Below are 17,892 nucleotides of genomic sequence, written 5' to 3'. Positions count from 1 at the left end.
TTTTGGTCTCCTTACCTCAGGAAGGATATACATGCCATAGAGGGAGTGCAACGAAGGTTCACCAGACTGGTTCCTGGGATGGGGGGATTGTCCTATGAGGAAAGATTGAGTAGACTAGGCCTATATTCTCTAGAGTTTAGAAGAATGAGAGGTGATCTCATTGAAACATACAGGGCAGATGCAGGGAAGATGTTTTCCCTATCTGGGGAGTCTAGAACCAGGGGTCACAGTCTCAGAATAAGGGATCAGCCATTTAGGGCTGAGATGAGATGAAATTTCTTCACTGATTGTGGTGAATCTTTGGAATTCTCCACCCCAGAGGGCTGCGGAGGCTCAGTCATTGAGTATATTCAAGACAGAGATCGATAGATTTTTGAATATTAAAGGAATCAAGGGATATGGGGATAGTGCAGGACAGTGGAGTTGAGGTAGAAGATCAGCCATGATCTCATTGAATGGTGGAGCAGGCTCGAAGGGCCAAATGGCCTACTCCTGCTCCTATTTCTTATGTTCTTATGTTAAAATTAATTCTCACTTGGAGAAGCATGGGTTAACAAGGGACAGCCAGCAGAGGTTTGAGATTTGTTAACGTAAAATCATGTCTGACTAAGTTGCCTGAGTTCTTTAAGTAACAGAGGGGTTGATGAAGGTAGTGCAGTAGAGGTTGTATATGTGGAATTTCAAAAGGCATTTGATAAAGTACCACATAACAGACTTATTTGGAAAATAGAAGCACATGGTATTAAAGGGATGGTGGTAACTTGGGTACGTAATTGGCTAAGGGATAGGAGGCAGAGTGTAGTGGTAAATGGATGTTTTTCCAGGTGTCGATATTAGGACCATTGCTTTTTTTGTTATATATAAAGCACCACACTTGAGAGAATACAGAGGAGGTTTACCAGGATGATACCAGGGATGAGGGACATCAGTTATGTGGAGCGATTGGACAAGCTGAGATTGTTCTCCTTAGAGTAAAGAAGGTTAAGGGGATACTTAATAGAGGTGTTCAAAATTATGAAGGGTTTTGATAGAGCAAGTAGGGAGAAACTACTTCTTCTGGCAAGTAGGTCAGCAACCAGGGGGCATAGATTTAAAATAATTGGCAAAAGAACTAGAGGGGAAATAAGGAGAAATGTCTTCACACAGAGGGTTGTTAAGATCTGGAATGCACTACCTGAAAGGGTGGTGGTTCCATAGGAACTTTTAAAAGGAAATTGGACATGTACTTGAAGAGGACTAATTTGCAGGGTTATGGGGAAAAAGCTGGGGTGTGGGACTAAATTGGAAGCTCTTTCAAAGAGCCAGCATGGGCATGGCGGGTTGAATGGTCTCCTTCTGTGCTGTAAGATTCTATGATTATATGAAACGTCTGATATAAAGTTGCCTGTAATGGTGCAGTCGTAGACTCTGGTCAGTAGGTGGTGCAATTGAGCAAGTTGCTGAAATCTTGCACCCAACTCTATTGTCATCGTGTATATAAAAAAAGTTATATTCATCAACAGAGCGCAGGACAATTTTCTAGTATGGATATAAAAACACATTATCTACATGAATTATATTCATTATAAATACTGTACAATATAAGCTAATTGGCATGGAAACCACACATATTGATTGGGTGCTTAGCCCAACCAAATTATTTCACTACAATTATGATTTATTTTACGTAAAACAAAACTGGTTTCCCTGAAGCTATGCAACCCAGGCCTGGATTCCCAGGTGGGCCCCACTTCCGCCAGGAAAGTGGCTGGTATGCCTGCTTTCCCTGGGCACACCAGCCGCCAAGACTACAGTGGGTCCCTGTGAGGCCGGAAATGTAGGAATTCTGGGTGCTTACAAAGCCCCATGAAATCCCCCGAAGGCTGAGTCTGGCTGTTACCAGGTCCCATTCTAATCTGCAGCCCTTCCAGCACACAGCACGACTGGAGTTATGGCAGGAATATGTGCCAGAGGGATTTTTGGCATCACTATGCATAAGAAAACAGAAACAAAAATTATCCCAGAGAACAACAGTGGGAGAATAAGAACATTTTAATCCTGTGTTTTGATAAATGGGGCAAAAAGAAATGTAATTACAGTGCTCAAAGGGTTAAAAATGTATTTAATGTTCTCTTCAGCCTGGCCAACGTGCTCAGAAAATGAAAGATACAGCAGCAACTAAATGCAGAAACATAGTGATGGAGTGAATAATTGATCCCCAGGTGCCGAACACGGCCTATGAGGTTATAAAATGGAAGAACGGGGACAATGAATCGTATGGGAGATAGTGTGGCGATGATTGCCACTCCCCCTCTCCATTTATCCCAGGAGGATTGCCTCATAACCCATCAGCAGCAGAGTTATGACTGTGTGATGTTACTCACAGTTGAGATAAGCTTGAGTCCCATTATTTTCCAGAAAGCACCATGTTCATACTTTAGGCAAAAATAAGGATATATAAAATAGTTCAAAAATGATGAAACAGTAACTTTTAATTCTGGTGAATGTGATCATGTCGTATAATTACAGAAAAGCTTGAGTTATTTAGAGGAGTGTACGTGTAATATAGAATGTAAACTATAGAGAGTATGATGGGTCTGTTAATACACAGAAACTTACCACACTTGTGTTGACTTATCAGTGGGGAAAAATTATGTTTCCACCATGAATGACAACGAATCTCCCAAGGTGGAACCCACAGATTTTCTCAAGATTAAAATACTGTAAAACTAATCATTAAAGTAGCTATTTTCAGAGGTCCTTAATGGATTAACGGGTAAAAGTGCTGCATGGTTTGGTGCCTACTCGTCATACAGAATAGGATGGATCCACGTTTAATCTGCAGCCTGCGTTAGGTGAGTCAACATCAGCCAAAGTGGCAGTGAGGAATCTGCAGCTGGCTTTAGAATAGCAAAGGGCGAAACCAACCTGGGTGCTTTCTGCTGATCACCATCCAATGATCCCCACTGAAAATATGGATGACAGGTGAGAAGGATCGGGCCCAGATGTTTTGCCCTTCAGTTAAATGGCTGGCTGTCACTCGCTGTCGAGGTCTAACCATGAAGAATGGCTACTTAGCGAGGTGGCAGAGGGCTACACTGCCTTTCTAGACCTCTAGCCAAATAGAAATCTTTGGCTTCAGGGTGGCAGTAATGAAAGAAAAATAGGTATTTACAGTTATACTACAGACATTAGAAATAGCACGACCGGTAGAGAAACAGCAAATACTTCCACTAATGAAGCTGAACATGCGATGAGCGACTCAGTCTGTGAGTTATGCAGTCAGTCCTGTGTATGGAAAAATTCAGTACAATCTGCTGGCCATTCTCTAACCATCACACAAATGTTATCCACAAAATACAAGGTAGAAGAATGAAAGATTAGATTAAAAACCCACACAATTAACAATCTAATGGGAAGTCTCACCCTCTCACTTTTCCGCTCTTCCGATTTGGGCACTGCAGGCGTGGAGTTTGATGGACTGGAAGTCACTGAGGTACTCGCTGGTCCACCCATCGTGTCCCCATTCAAGTTGGCTGCATTAACATTTGGTGGAGTAATTGCTACAGCTGCGGAGGTGAGTGAAATGGTTGGTCTAGCACCAGGAGCTCCAGAGGATTGATGAACGTGCTGCGGCGAGGTCATTGGCTGTGGTCGCACCATAGTGGCCGGGATACGGGAGGGAGGACTTTGTGTTCTCAGTGGTGGTACAGTTGCTGTAGGACGGTCAAGCGCTTGAACAGCAGGATGGACTGCAAAAACAAAATGGAAGATTGGCAAAAAGGGTTAGTTAGATTGATGAGTCTGAGCTTCCCTCGGTTAGTAGAACAGATTATTCAATATGTTGCTTCCTCAGGTTATTCCCAAATTAATGATAGTGCCCATGTTAATCCTACCACTTAGCACAGTTTAAATAAACAGCTTCTCAAAACACAAAAAGCAAAATGGAAGACTCTACACAATATAATGCAGACTCCCGCTGGGGATTTCCTACATAGTAAATTCCTGATTCTAAGCGAAGCTGTCTGGGATCGTATCAGCTGTATATGATGGAAGCTTAAATGCTTAAATTCCAACATCCCCCATAAGCCTTTCCCATCCCTGGGCAATAGAAAAAAAAACTTCCCTTAAAGCAAATGGCGTTCAAACTTCTTTCGTTAAATGCATCGGGTCTTGTAAAACCATCCAACCTAAACATTGACTCATGAAATGTAATACAATGTGGTTTCACAACTACTGCTGAGGTAACATGGATATTAACAAGGACATCTGAAATGTTGCACTCGGGTCATGCTTTTCATGAAGACAAGGGTCATTAGCAGCAGATGACAAGGGCATCACATCACAGCAGCATTCATAATTCAGATTTAAAGAGTAAAAGAAACAAACAAAAGGCAAGAAAAGGATGGTTGCTCCCATAAGCAAACAAAGCTGGTTTTATACATCTCCTCCATCTCCATCTGCAGCTCTCTAATGCTGGATCTGGGAGCAGTTTCAAAGACCCTGGTAGACCTCACATCCCTCTCCTACATTACTATTCATCCCCTCCTGTCCATATTTTATAAAATGTATAAACAAAATTATGTAACGATATACAAGTTGAATACTAATCACCTGATATATACAAGGTACTTTTTCTTTCTGTATTTCTGAAACTGTAAATCATACTACCTTTTACTGAAAATAAATATTATTTTTCAAAAAATAAGTTACACTAGAAGGAAAAAATCCTGAATTATGTTCTTTTTGTCAAAACATAAAGCACAGACCAGAATTTTAAGTTTGACATGGGGCACTGTGCCATTGCGAGCTCCTTCACTTCATGTCCCTGTGCTGCCTGGAGACAGAATTCCCCAGAATCACATGTAATAAAAAATGAATCTGATTTATTCAGTCAGCAGCAGTCTGTGAGCTTTATTATAAATGGATGGAATCACATAATTCAATCCCCAAAACATTGACAAAAAATCCCAAATTTCTATGTAATAAAATCAGGATATGCTAGAAACACACAGCTAGTCGGTCAGCTTCCAGAAAGAGAAAATACTTGTGTCATAAACACATGACATGAAGGAACAAATTGCTTTGACACATGTAGATGTTTTTGCGATAAAAATAATACACAGCTCTCTTCAAATCAAAAAAAAGTTTGCCAAATACTTTCTTCATGCAGGCTGTGCCCTTTAAGTTAAAGTTGCCAAGTTAAGAGCTACAGTGATGATGCAGGAGCACTCATGCTGCCCTTTCATTGCACCCTGAGGTATCACCTGCTCATGCTTTCAAAACAGACATTGGCTCCTCTATTTATAAAGTCTTTGCTTTAAAAATAAAGGTTAGTAAAATTGTGACATTAACTAAATGCCACCCACAGCATTCAACTCGAAAACAAACATTGAAGTGTACTTATTAAATTTCAAAACTGTTCCTGGGGCTCAGAGCTGTGGGATATAAGATTGCCCATATGACAAGCCCTTGATTTTGTCCAGGTTATCCACTGGAGGACAGGTGTGTGAGTCAGCCCAAGGTAAGCTGTTTCATGTTTCGCTTACTGATTGTTTACACTGTGATAAAGATAGGGGTATACCTTAAAAGGAATTCAGGAGAAACTTCTTTATTCAGAGAGTGGTTAGAATGTGGAACTTGCTACTGCATGGAGTAGTTGAGGCGAATAGCATAGATGCGTTTAAGGGGAAGCTAGGTAAGCACATGAGGGAGAAAGGAATCGAAGGATATGCTGAGTTAGAAGAAGTAGGGTGGGAGGTGTTGTGTATGTACCTTTAAGGGGAGAACTACTTTTTACAGCTCCTGTATACTGTAGTACCGGCAGTGACCACACCTGTATATAAACCCTGAGTAGGGATCTGTACTTTAGTTTTAGAGTAACCCTCATCCAGTAAACACCTGTTGATTGTTCCTCTGCAGTCTCTGTCGATTTATTGAAGGACACCATACATCAAGATTCACGGATTTAACAGGAGGAGGCTTGTGTGGAGCATAAACACCGACATGGACCTGTTGGTCCGGTTGGCCTGTTTCTGTGCTGTAAATATTATGTATGGATAAAGTTGATTACGACAAGAGTAACAAGCATTATACTATTTAGCCGGTGCAGTGGTAAGAGGCATTAGATTTGGAAGCAAGCTTCAACGATGCGCATTACTTACCCATCTGCATTGCACTGCGGGCTTGGTTGACGGTTTGTTGCCCTGAGTAGCGCAAGCAGTTATTGATCTGCGGACTGGACGTGTGAAGTTGTGGCTGAACAGGAGGGATGGCGACAGGAAGAATGGGCCTCACACCATTATTCACAAGGCTGGTTACTGCTGAATGGCCTGACGTGGAGCTTCCTTTCACGGTTTGGGCAGCACCTCCTGGCACGGCATTTCTTGACTGAGCCACTCCAAAGGGAGCCCTAAAACAAAAGAGATGCCACAAGGTATTGAATTGCTGTGCCCACTAAGTTCTTTACTTAAGTGACAAAGTTTATAGAAAAAGAAGAAAATAATTCTTCCTATATTTATTCCTGATAGCTCATCACTGCCTCCTTTAGACAGCACAGTTTGGGCCATGAGTTTCTGTGGCTGCTCCCAATCTGCTCATGCACCCACCTGGAGACAGGAGTCACATAGTTTCCAGGAAAGACACCAGACAGTCCAGTTCTCAGTGAAGTGCCTTTGAACCATCCATCCTGGCATTTCTCAATGACACGATACATCTCTCCTTTCCGCAGCTCCAGCTCATCTGCTTTTTGTGGCTTGTAGGCATACATGGCCATATATCTGGAGTTACAAAATGAGACATGTGCAAAGTTAAAGTTCCCAATCTCCACCCTGCTTTCTGCATTAGTCTATAGACCTCTGTACATAATCAACGCTATGTCTGTGACCGGCTATTAGGGGTGTGCTTCTGTGAGCCAGGACTGGACTGCTGCTACTTCTCGTTCTCCCACTCCAGTCCTCCACAAAGATGAAGCAGTGAGTCAATTAGCAACCTAATGGAAAACTGGTAAAATGCATTCAATGGGTTAAGTGAGATTTCAATTGAGGCTGTGATTTAAACTCTCAAGCCTCCAAACTTGGAGAGTACAGAGTAATTATATTATAACTGCTGCTTTGGGAAAAAAAGAGTAATTGGTAAAGGGAGAAATGCTGCTCTCACTCTATTATTCCAGCAGCGTGAGAAGCTGAACTAAAAATATGAAATATGCTTCTAAAAATCCCTCAAGAAAAAAACTGCTGCTGCATTCTAGATGACACGTGTAAACAATGTTTTCATCGCACTTCTGGCGAAGTTACGATGACAAAGTGGGAACAGCTCTGAGGAAATTCCTGGCAAATCTGTAATAAATGTCTTGCAACACTCACATCTTGCAAGGGCTTCAAGTTGGTACAATAACAACAACTTGTATTTATATAGCACCTTTAACGTAGTAAAACATTCCAAGGCACTTCACAGAAGTGTTATCGAACAAAATTTTACACCAAGTCACATAAGGAGATAATTGGACAGTGGTCAAAGAGGTAAGTTTTAAGGAGCATCAAAGAAAGGGAGAGAGGTAGAGCGAGCAGAGCAATTGGGGGGGGGGGGTGGTGGGGAGCTCCAGAATTTAGGGCCTAGGCAGCTGAAGGCACAGCGGCCAATGGTGGAGCGATTAAAATCTGCGATGTGCAATGGCAACCAATTTCTTTTGTAAAACATTAATATTTCCATATAAACTTCATATAACAACGCATGGCGCAGGGTCATCAACCTGAAACGTTAACTCGGTTTCTCTTTCCACAGATGCTGCCTGACCCGCTGAGTATTTCCAGCATTCTCTGTTTTTATGAAATATGCTTCATTGGCTTTTGTAGCGAGAGGGTTTGAGTACAGGAACAAGGATGTCTTGCTGCAGTTGTACAGGGCCTTGGTGAGACCACATCTTGTGCATTGTGTGCAGTTTTGGTCGCCTTATCTGAGGAAGGATGTTCTTGCCATGGAGGGAGTGCAGCGAAGATTCACCAGACTGATACCTGGGATGGCAGGAATGACGTATGAGGAGAGATTGGGTCGATTGGACTTATACTCACTGGAGTTTAGAAGAATGAGAGGGGATCTCATTGAAACTTATAAAATTCTAACAGGACTAGACAGACTAGATGCAGGAAGGATGTTCCCGATGGCCGGGGAGTCCAGAACCAGGGGTCACAGTCTAAGGATAAGGGGTAAGCCATTTAGGACAGAGATGAGGAGGAATGACTTCACCCAGAGAGTGGTGAACCTGTGGAATTCTCTACCACAGAAGGCAGTGGAGGCCAATTCATTACATATATTCAAGAAGGAGTTGGATATATTTCTTAAGGCTAAAGGGATCAAGGGATATGGGGAGAAGGCAGGGACAGGGTACTGAATTTGGATGATCAGCCATGATCTCATTGAATGGCGGAGCAGGCTCGAGGGGCCAAATGGCCCACTCCTGCTCCTATCTTCTATGTTTCTATGTTTCTATTTCAGATTTCCAACATCCGCAGTATTTTGCTTTTGCATCACTAAGAGCACTGCACTAGAAAGGTACTGTAAATGGTACACATGCCAGCAATTAGTGAGTCCTGCATTTTGAGAAATGCATCAATGTGGTGACATTGGACACGTGTGTGATGGTGTTCAGTGGGAAAAGAAGTAAAGTACCAGCTGTGCTGACCGATGCTTTCTGGAAGCATATGTGGTTAACACAGTGCCTGATATTACGGTGCTAGCTAGGTTAAGTCCTAGGCATAACAACGGACGTTGTAATCTTGCCAACCAGTGCCAGCTCTATGTTGCAAGTTTGCTGCAAGTGTCCTTAATGCAGATGACAATGCTTTGTCCTGCTAATCAGCAGTTAGTTGAGGCAGTTGTCCTGTGTATTTGGCAAGTAGGTCTGCCAAGGGTTGGAGAATGGTGTGGGGCCCACTTTACTTCTTGGAATGCTTTCTTTCCTCTTGTGTTAGCTCTACCATGAAACCTTAAAGGAGCGAGCAAAAAATGGCAATCAATTTCTTTTGTAAAACATTAATATTTTCATAGAAATTCAGAAATATGGAAACAATGTATCACCAAGACTAGAAAGGTACTGTAAACATTATTTAAAATAAACCCTTCCAAAGGCTATTTAAGAGTGCTTGTGCCCATGTATTCCGTATGTGAGCCAATCTGACACTAAAAGGTAGATTTTAACTGTAACCACTAGGTGGAAAACTAGCAGTAGCAGATTGGCCACCTGTTATACACCCTGCCCAATTTTCCTATAACAGGCGGATGAGCTGCTACTGCCAGTTTTCCGCCCGGCAGTAAAAGTTAAAATCTACTCCTAAAAGCTTTAAAAAGCTTAAAGCTGGTCGCCACATCACAGTGGGAAATATGATGATATGAGGTTTTTGTTGAAGGCAAATCAGCAGCGGGGAGTGGAAGAAAGGTTTGGGCATTCGGGTTGGAAGGGATGGGAGCAGCGGGACACGGCAAAGCGAGCCAGCAAAAAGGGCAAAAATACATAGGTGCTGTAAACAGAAGCAGCAATAGTTGGTAGGAAAGGGCGGGGAAAGACATGGGCAAGTGGGGGCTGCAAGAGAATGAAGGAGTATAAGCCTTTATTAATTCACCTCTTGGTCCATGTTTCAGAAAAGGGCTTCCTCGCAGTATGGAAGCCATGTTCTTGGCTAAGGCAGGCTTTAAACTGTCTAAGTGCTTTTTGCATTTTTACTATGATTCTATACAGAGTAAAGCCCATTCCCGTTCAAGAACACAACTCTTACACTGCAGTACTGGGAGGAAAGGGTCAGGTGGTTGAGTTAGGTCAGGTCATGGTGACCACAGCAAAAGGACATGGCTCCTGCCAGCACAAGAGTCCTAGGCCTAGAAATTCAGTATAGCCACGTTTGGGGCGCTACAGCATGGCGTTCGCTAACTTTTGCGCCCGGCGCAACTTAGCGCCACCTTCGCCGATATTCAGTTGCATCGCCCCAAGAGGTTGCTGCTGCGCTAAAGCAGGCAATGCACGACTATCATTAGGCGCTAAGCCGGCGATCCAGGGCGCAAACACCGAAGGCGGGCGCAGCGCAGATGCGGCGAGTTGCTCATTGAGGCCAGACAGTCAGGCGCCGGTCAGCACTTAAAGGGGGAGGGTGGAATTGCTTGGCTGCCACGCCCTGCACACTGCAGCCCTAAGGCAAGGCCTGAACACTGCTTCTGGAACAGCTCTACGCCCAGGAGAATGGAGAAGGCCAGGGAGAGAGCGCAGCGCTTCGGCGAGGGTGACCTGAGGCTGCTGGTTGGCGCAGTGGACCGCAGGCGCCATATCCTCTTCCCTGAGGGTGGCAGGAGGCCGCTGCCCGCCGAATATCGGAAAGCATGGAGGGATGTGGCAAACAGGGTCACGTCCAACAGCGTGGTTGGCAGGACACCAACCCAGTGCCGGAAAAAATTCAACGACCTCACTCGGGTTGTCAGGGTGAGTACCCTTTCCAGTATCCTCCTCATCCCTGCATGTGCACCTCACTTTATGGCCAAACAGGTCTGAAAGCCCTAATGGCCAGCCCTCATCCAGCAGCTATGGGACTGTCATGAAAAGCACTTGCGCAATCAGGACTTTAGACACTGTCAGGGCTATTCGACCATGGGAGGCAGTGCGGGCAAGATCAGGGCTTGACACTGTCAGGGCTAATCGAACATGGGAGGCAGTGCGGGCAAGATCAGGGCTTGACACTGTACTTAGAGGCGGTCCTTTCTCTTGCAGGCCAAGCTGGCGCATAACAGAAGACAGCAGCGACAGACCGGGGGAGGCCGTCCTGACCTGAAACAGCTGAGCGACATCGAGCAGCGAGTGGAGCGGATCATGGCAGGCCGGCTGAGTGGCCTCGTCGCCACTGGAGATGCTGACCCTGTTCTGGGCACCAATGATAAGGTCATCACCTTTTTGACCTCTCCCTTTCCACTTGCGCCTCACGCCAGCATCCTTTGCCACTATCGAACCAATGCAGTGCACAGCAGCACTCATGCCTCCCTCGCTGCTGCCCTGTCCTCACTCTAAAGCAACTCTTGTGCCTCCCTGCTTTCAGATGGTGACTCGCCAGGTGAGGAGGCGGCCCCTCAAGCTGGCACTGTGTCCGAGTCAGACATAGAGGAGGAGGAAGAGGAAGCCAGCCCATCAGGGACACCCTCAGCCGAGGCAGCCCATGGCCATGATGGTGACACGTCTTCCCTGGAGGGGAGCAGGGGGGAAGGGTCGGAGGATAGTGAAGCTCCGGGGACCAGCGGGCTGCAGCAACGCGGGAGGGGTGGGGAAGCTCGGCGGCCTTCTCCCCGGAGGGTGAGTGCAGCCTCCAGTCCTGCTACGGTGAGCGCAGAGGAGGTGTGGCTCCTAGCGGAAATGGGCGCCCAGGCTGAGCGCAGGCACACTGAGCTCATGGCTGCAGTGTCAAGGATGCCTGACTCCATAGAGTCACTGGCAAGGAGTGTGCAGGAATTCGGGGCAGCACAGGCCAGGAGTCTGCAACAATTCAGTGCAGCACAGGCCAGGAGTCTGCAACAATTCAGTGCAGCACAGGCCAGGAGTCTGCAACAATTCAGTGCAGCACAGGCCAGGAGTCTGCAGGACATCGCGGCAGCACAGGCTAGGAGTCAGCAGGACTTCGCTGCTTCACAGGCGGCTTCTAGCCAAGTGCTCAGTCGTGCCGTGCATTCACTGGCTGGTGTCATGCAGACACAGGCCAGGGCCACACGGGCACTAACTGCTGCCACACTCGCTGGATCGGCCAGGCATCGCCGGGGCACTCGCTGTGCCGCAGCAGCCCAGCAGTCTGTGCCTCAGCAGATTGCTGCGGATGCTGCAGTGCTGGCCCGTGCCAATGTCTCAGCCGACCAGGGAGTGCCTGTGATCTGTCAGGTTGGCAGCATTCCTGCAGCCAACACTGTCACTCCTCCATTGCAGCTGCCACCAGCTGCTGGACAGACTGCTGCCGCCCAAGCAGAGTTGGAGCAGTCAGCAGCCGGCCCCTCCAGGCCCAGAGCTGGTCCAGGCCGACCCCCAAGGGCATCTGCCGTCTCACCATCTGACCCTCAGCAGCCTTCCCCCAGCCTTGCTGCAGCCACTGGGGTCCCATTGAGGAGGAGCTGCAGGGCGGGTAGGGGCCAGTCATGGAAGCGAGACGGATCACCCTCGCAGGGGAAAAAGTAGAAGGTGTGGCCAAATGTTTTGTTTTACTTATAAAAGCCGAGACTGGTGTATTTGTTTCATATATAAAAGCCGAGACTGGTGTATTTGTTTCATATTTAAGGGCCGAGACTGGTGTATTTGTTTCATATTTAAAGGCCGAGACTGGTATATTTGTTTTATACTTGTAAAGGCCGAGACTGGTGTATTTGTGCTTTTTGGGGGGGGTTTCTCTCCATTAGTTTGTCATGTGGGAAGGGCACAGAGGTATCATAGTAAAAAAATTTCTTAAATCGCACTGTCCATGCTTTCTTTTGGAAGTCCTGGTTGCCCTGCTCAGCTGAGGGCTTGTGTAGCGGCTACATTCATCTTCTGCCATTGGCACAAGCCATTCCCTGAGAGGGGGCCTAGAACCGACTTGCAATAAGCCGCCGACGGGCGGCCCTTGCACTTTCTGCCTCCCTCCTGTGCTGGTCCTCCTCCTCCTCCTCTGGTGGTCCTCCAATGTCTGCTGGCAGTGGCTGAGTCCTGCGGATAGCCAGGTTGTGCAGCATGCAGCACACGACAACGAAATGGGAGACTCGCTCAGGCGAGTACTGTAGGGCTCCCCTGGAACGATCCAGACAGCAGAACCGTTGCTTCAGCACGCCGATTGTTTGCTCAATGATGTTCCTGGTTGCTTGATGGCTCTCATTGTATCCCTCTTCAGCAGGGGTGCTGGGCGCACGGAGCGGGGTCATCAGCCAGGTGCACAAAGGATAGCCTTTGTCCCCGAGAAGCCATCCTCGTGGGTGAGGCTGGGCCTCGAACATGTCTGCCACAGAAGTCTGGCGCAGGATGAAGGCATCGTGGCTGCTGCCTGGAAAGCGGGCATTGACAGCTAGGATGAGCTGCCTGTGGTCACACACCAACTGCACGTTGAGCGAATGGTAGCCCTTCCGGTTGCGGTAATCCTCGGCATTCTCTAGAGGTGCCCGCAAAGCCACATGCGCACAGTCAATGGCGCCCTGCACCATGGGGAAGCCTGCTAATGCTGCAAAGCCCATTACATGCTGTTGCTGCTTGTCAACGGTCATGGGGAAGGAGATGAACTGACGTCTCCTTCTGAAAAGGGCATTGGTCACCTGGCGGATGCAGCAATGTACCGCAAACTGGGAGATGTTGGAAATGTCCCCAGTAGCGGATTGGAAGGAGCCGGTGGCATAGAAGTTGAGAGCCACCGTCACCTTCACTGCCACCGACAGAGACGTCCTGCTCCTCAGCTGTGGCTGCAGATCTCCGCGAAGCAGGTGGCAGATCTCAGTGACCACCGCCCTTCTGAATCGCAGCCTCCGAACACACTGCTCCTCAGACATGTTCAGATATGAGAACTGCTGGCGGTATACCCTGGGTGGGTAAGGCCTCCTTTGCCGATGCCTATTGCCCCTTCTCCGTCTGGCCATGACTGGCACTCTCTCACGGCGTCTCTGAGCCCTTTGAATGCAATGGAGAAGCCCAACGTTTCCACCCATTGCAGCCCCCATTATATGTTTCCAATCAATGCTATGACTCTGAAGTTAAAGACAAGTGCAAAGCTGTGGCCTGAAGCCACAAGTACCTGTGCGAGTGTTGAGCCAAACCAGAAAGCTCTCTACCTTTGTCTCTTTCCAAAGATCCGTCTCTCACAAAGAAGGAGTGGTGCAAAATGGCTGCCATTTATACTGCAGGAGGAGTCCCCTTTAATTAGCGCCCCCCGCGCCCCGCAGCGACTGGGAACCATTCCCCTCTACCAGTCGCTAGGGGCGCCAGGCGCACAATAGGCCGGCGCCACTGAATTTCCGGTTTGGGGCGCACAAAGGGCGTTGCACCATGAAATGACGTCAGGATCTGCGCGCGCAGCTGAGCGCGCGCAAAGGTTTTGCGCCGCCGCTAAATCTTAACTGAAGTTCGCGAGAGGTGCAGATCGCGCTGCGCCCGGGCGCTGGCCGCTTAGCACCCCACTTCTCCTCCTCCTAAGGCGCTAGCGGCTGGCGCAAACAACTGAATTTCTAGGCCCTAAGCCCTCCAGCTCCCCATGTGGAGATAGTGAAGTATTTTTTCGTCACTCACCCATAAAAGTAACTTGGAGCAAAAATTAAGTTTTACATTTTTTCAAAATCAACTGCACATGTTAAACTTTGTCTGGGGACTCTGTCCAGCTGAAATCCCTTCACTACCCATACAGAGAAGAGTGAGAGGGTTTGAGTCACTCGTGCCAGGAGCAGCTATGTTCTTTTTGCAGGTCATTGTGCCCTCGCTGCTGTTAAAAACATCAGCACTGTAAACAGGACAATTCTAACAGCAGGAAGACAAAAAGCTGAAAGTAAAGAACAACTTTGTGAATCAGGTCTGTACAGTAAAAGCCCCACAGTTTATCTCACAACAGTTTTATTGTTCATGAACACAACCCATTGTGTGTTTGGAATGAAGTTGTGCTTTTGGACTATGGTGGCTGACTGGATACTGAAAACCTAACAACTATGATTTGCCCAAATTGACACACTGGGAAGATGCTATGTGGCTCACTGCAGGCACCAGTCTGTATCCGAAAGTCTCAGCCAATTCCAATGCTGACTCCTAATTCTTTGTACAAATTGACAGTCGCATTTACCACCAAAACAACAGCGACTGCATTTCAAAAGTAATTAATTGACTGTGAAAAGCTTTGAGGCGTCCTGAGGACGTAAAAGTCATTATATAAATCCATTTTTTTTCTTCGAAGTTTCATTCCAACATACTGGATTAGAATAGCAACATATTCAATATCTACTCAACTTGCATTAATTTGTCTTAACCTTAGCTCTGGGTGTTCATTAACATCTCTGTCAACAAAGGTACCACAATGAATGATTTATATAACTTTTGTTTTAGTTGTTGGACAACAGTAATACTTAGTAATGCTAACCAACATGACTTTGATCTGCAACTACTCCTAGCCACAACATATTCCACTAAACTTGATCAATGTCAGAAAAGCAAAGATTTGTAGAGTACCAGGCTATGTGCTTTAGTTCCCCTGCAGGTTCTGTAATCTGAATTTTCATTGCCAGGGACTTTCATTGACATGTACTGTGAAATCAGAATATTTTATGAAAGCCCCTGTGGGGGTGCTTAGTTCAAAGTGCTTTAGTGTGATTCGCCATGTAATGTAAGCGTAATGAAACCCAATTATGCTTGATTGGCCAGCAGACACAGAATTGTTTGATAATTAGGCAGAGCACATGTGCTACATGCTGATATAGTAAGCACTCGTGAAATAAGATTAAAAAATTTTTCACTTTCATTTTTTATGTTCATCTTTAACAGAATCCCATACTGATTTTGTTTGAAAGGGGGAAAAAAAACCTAGTTCAAATCTGTCCCTGAAACAATTTCCTGTCCCTGAACCTACTTCCAGTTCTGTTCTTACATGCCTCGGAATTTGTTGTGCTAACTGTTCAGAGTTCCTGTTCTTTCAGCAGGTATGGGGTTAAAGAGCCGCTTCCACAAGTACCCACTGGAAAGGGCAGCAGGACAGACAGTCCATCCAGCAAGGGAGTACATTCATTCCACATTCAGATCAGAGAATGAGTATGGATCATAGTTTTGATAAGGAAGAATCTTTCAGATACACGTTTAACTTATTCTTGGACAAGACAAAATATAATTTGCAAGAGTTCCAAAATCCATTTTCTATCTTTAATATTACAAAGTCCATTAGGGCTAAAATAGCTCAACCCTTCTGGTACCCTTTTGCCGTAACTCTGGCGGGAGTGTGATGGAAGGACCTGGAACGAGGCCAGGAATTTTCTCAGTCTTGGTCTATCAGGGGCCTGACAGAAGGGTGGAGGCTGATGCACCATTGCGAAAAGCAAGCTCACTGTTTCGGGCGGGAGGCCGTTTAAATATGCAATTTGGGGTGTTGTGTCATTGTACAAATGGGCTAACCAGCGAATCTTAAAGGAAGCGCTGGCGGCCACTCCACAAAAAGGGTCCCAAACTTATATTTATTTTCTTTTTGTGGGGCCAGGAAGAGCAGGAGTGCTGGCTCTTGGCTCCGCAAAATTACTGCGACTTTCTGCCGTCCCGTGCTCGGCCCACTCTGGGATCAGCTCCCCCTCCAGGCCTGACCTGCTGGCTGGCTCTCCCACAATGGGCGAGCTGCAGCGTGTTGTGTATGTACCTTTAAGAGAATAACTGGTCTCAGACTGCAGTACCAGCAGTCACCACCCCTGTATAAAAGGCGCTAGAGAGCCTCTGTTTGTTAGTTTCACTATTGACTACCACCAGCAAAGACTTGTTTGTTTTCACTCCTGCTGGTCCGTGTCTCAATCATTCATGGACCTAATACTGGCGACGAGGAAGAAACGAACTTACCTGCAACTCGGCAGCACCTCAGACGACGTTGTTGAAGGTCGGAGCCAGAAGAAAAAAAAAAAAAAATAGAGTCCAAAGAAATTCGAGAAACGGACGTCGACCGTCAATCATCGGTTTGAAAACTTGCAGGAGAGACTGTCCAGAGCCAGGCTTGGTTCCTCGGTCTGTGGTTTCCCAGCTAGTCGGGCTGGTGGCAGGTAGTGCTCTGATCCTTCCTGGGCTGCGGCGGGCTGAAGCTCGATCGGGTGGCTTTTCAACGGGGCCGGGCAGCGAGTCGGGAAGCAAAGAGAGAGAGAGGGTGGAGCACACGGTGCTTCGAAGCCGGGCAGCGTTCGGACCTAAGAAGAGGGAGGGAAGTGTCCCAGAGGGTCCGCTCCACGACGGGAAAATAATAAAAGAAAAAGAATCAATATTTAACGCGCAAGAAACTGTGGAAAGCAGCGCTAACAACAGCGGGGAAGAAGGCAAAGCGCGGGAGGCGCCATTTTGTTAAATCGGGGAAGAAGGCAAAGCATGGGAGGCGCCATTTTAGATTTGCAAGATGCCGAAGACTGGCTGTATCACTGCTTTTGATAATACATTAGAGGACTGGACCACGTATGTGGAAAGAGTCGAGGTATATTTCGAGGCAAACGAAATAGCGGAGGGGAAAAAGGCATCGATATTGCTAAACTTAATGGGCGCTAGAACGTACGGACTATTGCGGGACCTGATTACTCCAGCCAAACCGAAGGTGAAGAGTTTTAACGAAATTGTTGCTGTCCTACAGGAACACTTAAACCCTGCACCGCTGTTGATAGCAGAAAGATTTAAATTCCACAGGAGAACTCAGCACAAAGATGGGAGCAATGCTGAGTATTTTACGGAACTACGCAAGCCATCAAAGCACTGCCAGTTCGGAACAGGACTGGCAGATACCCTACGGGACAAATTTGTCTGTGGACTCCTGAGTGAAGGAACACAGAAGAAGTTACTCTCAGAAAAAGAGCTGACGCTAGATAAGGCTTTCAGCGTGGCAGTATCATATGAAGCAGCAGCCAGGGGAGCTGCAGAAATTCAACAAAAACCATAGGAATACGGCACCCACGAAATGACACGGGGATTTGCAAAATGTTATCGCTGCGGCAGAACTAACCATGACCAGAAGGACTGCTGGTCCAAAGACAAAATATGCAGACAATGCGGGAAGATTGGACACATTGCACGAGTTTGCAGGTCTGGGAAGAAGACCAGCAACAACAAAAAGGCTACTAAGGAACCGTACAAGAAAGTACAAAAGATGACGGACAGTAGTTCCGAAGACCAGATGAGCGATAGTGAATCTGAGAACAGGAGACTAAGCTGTCTCAAACTTCACAATGTAATCGCAAAAG

At 46.6% G+C, this 17,892-nt stretch overlaps 1 protein-coding gene across 1 annotated transcript in view; it reads right to left on the bottom strand.

Annotated features, from left to right (window-relative positions):
• LOC147111791 (E3 ubiquitin-protein ligase SH3RF3-like) overlaps positions 1-17,892 on the bottom strand; it is a 442,366-nt gene that overhangs the window by 48,264 nt on the left and 376,210 nt on the right. Inside the window, exons 6-8 of the mRNA XM_085999027.1 lie at positions 6,588-6,758; positions 6,144-6,391; positions 3,406-3,731 (exon numbers count right to left, since the gene is read on the bottom strand). Coding sequence (XP_085855153.1) covers positions 3,406-3,731; positions 6,144-6,391; positions 6,588-6,758 — 745 coding nt within the window. The remainder of the gene's footprint in view (positions 1-3,405; positions 3,732-6,143; positions 6,392-6,587; positions 6,759-17,892) is intronic.

This window comes from Somniosus microcephalus, chromosome 10 (assembly GCF_052327205.1).
Source record: "Somniosus microcephalus isolate GS21.2 chromosome 10, FLI_Smic_1.0, whole genome shotgun sequence".
NCBI classification, from domain to species: domain Eukaryota; kingdom Metazoa; phylum Chordata; class Chondrichthyes; order Squaliformes; family Somniosidae; genus Somniosus; species Somniosus microcephalus.
This window is presented reverse-complemented; position numbering and strand designations above follow the sequence as displayed.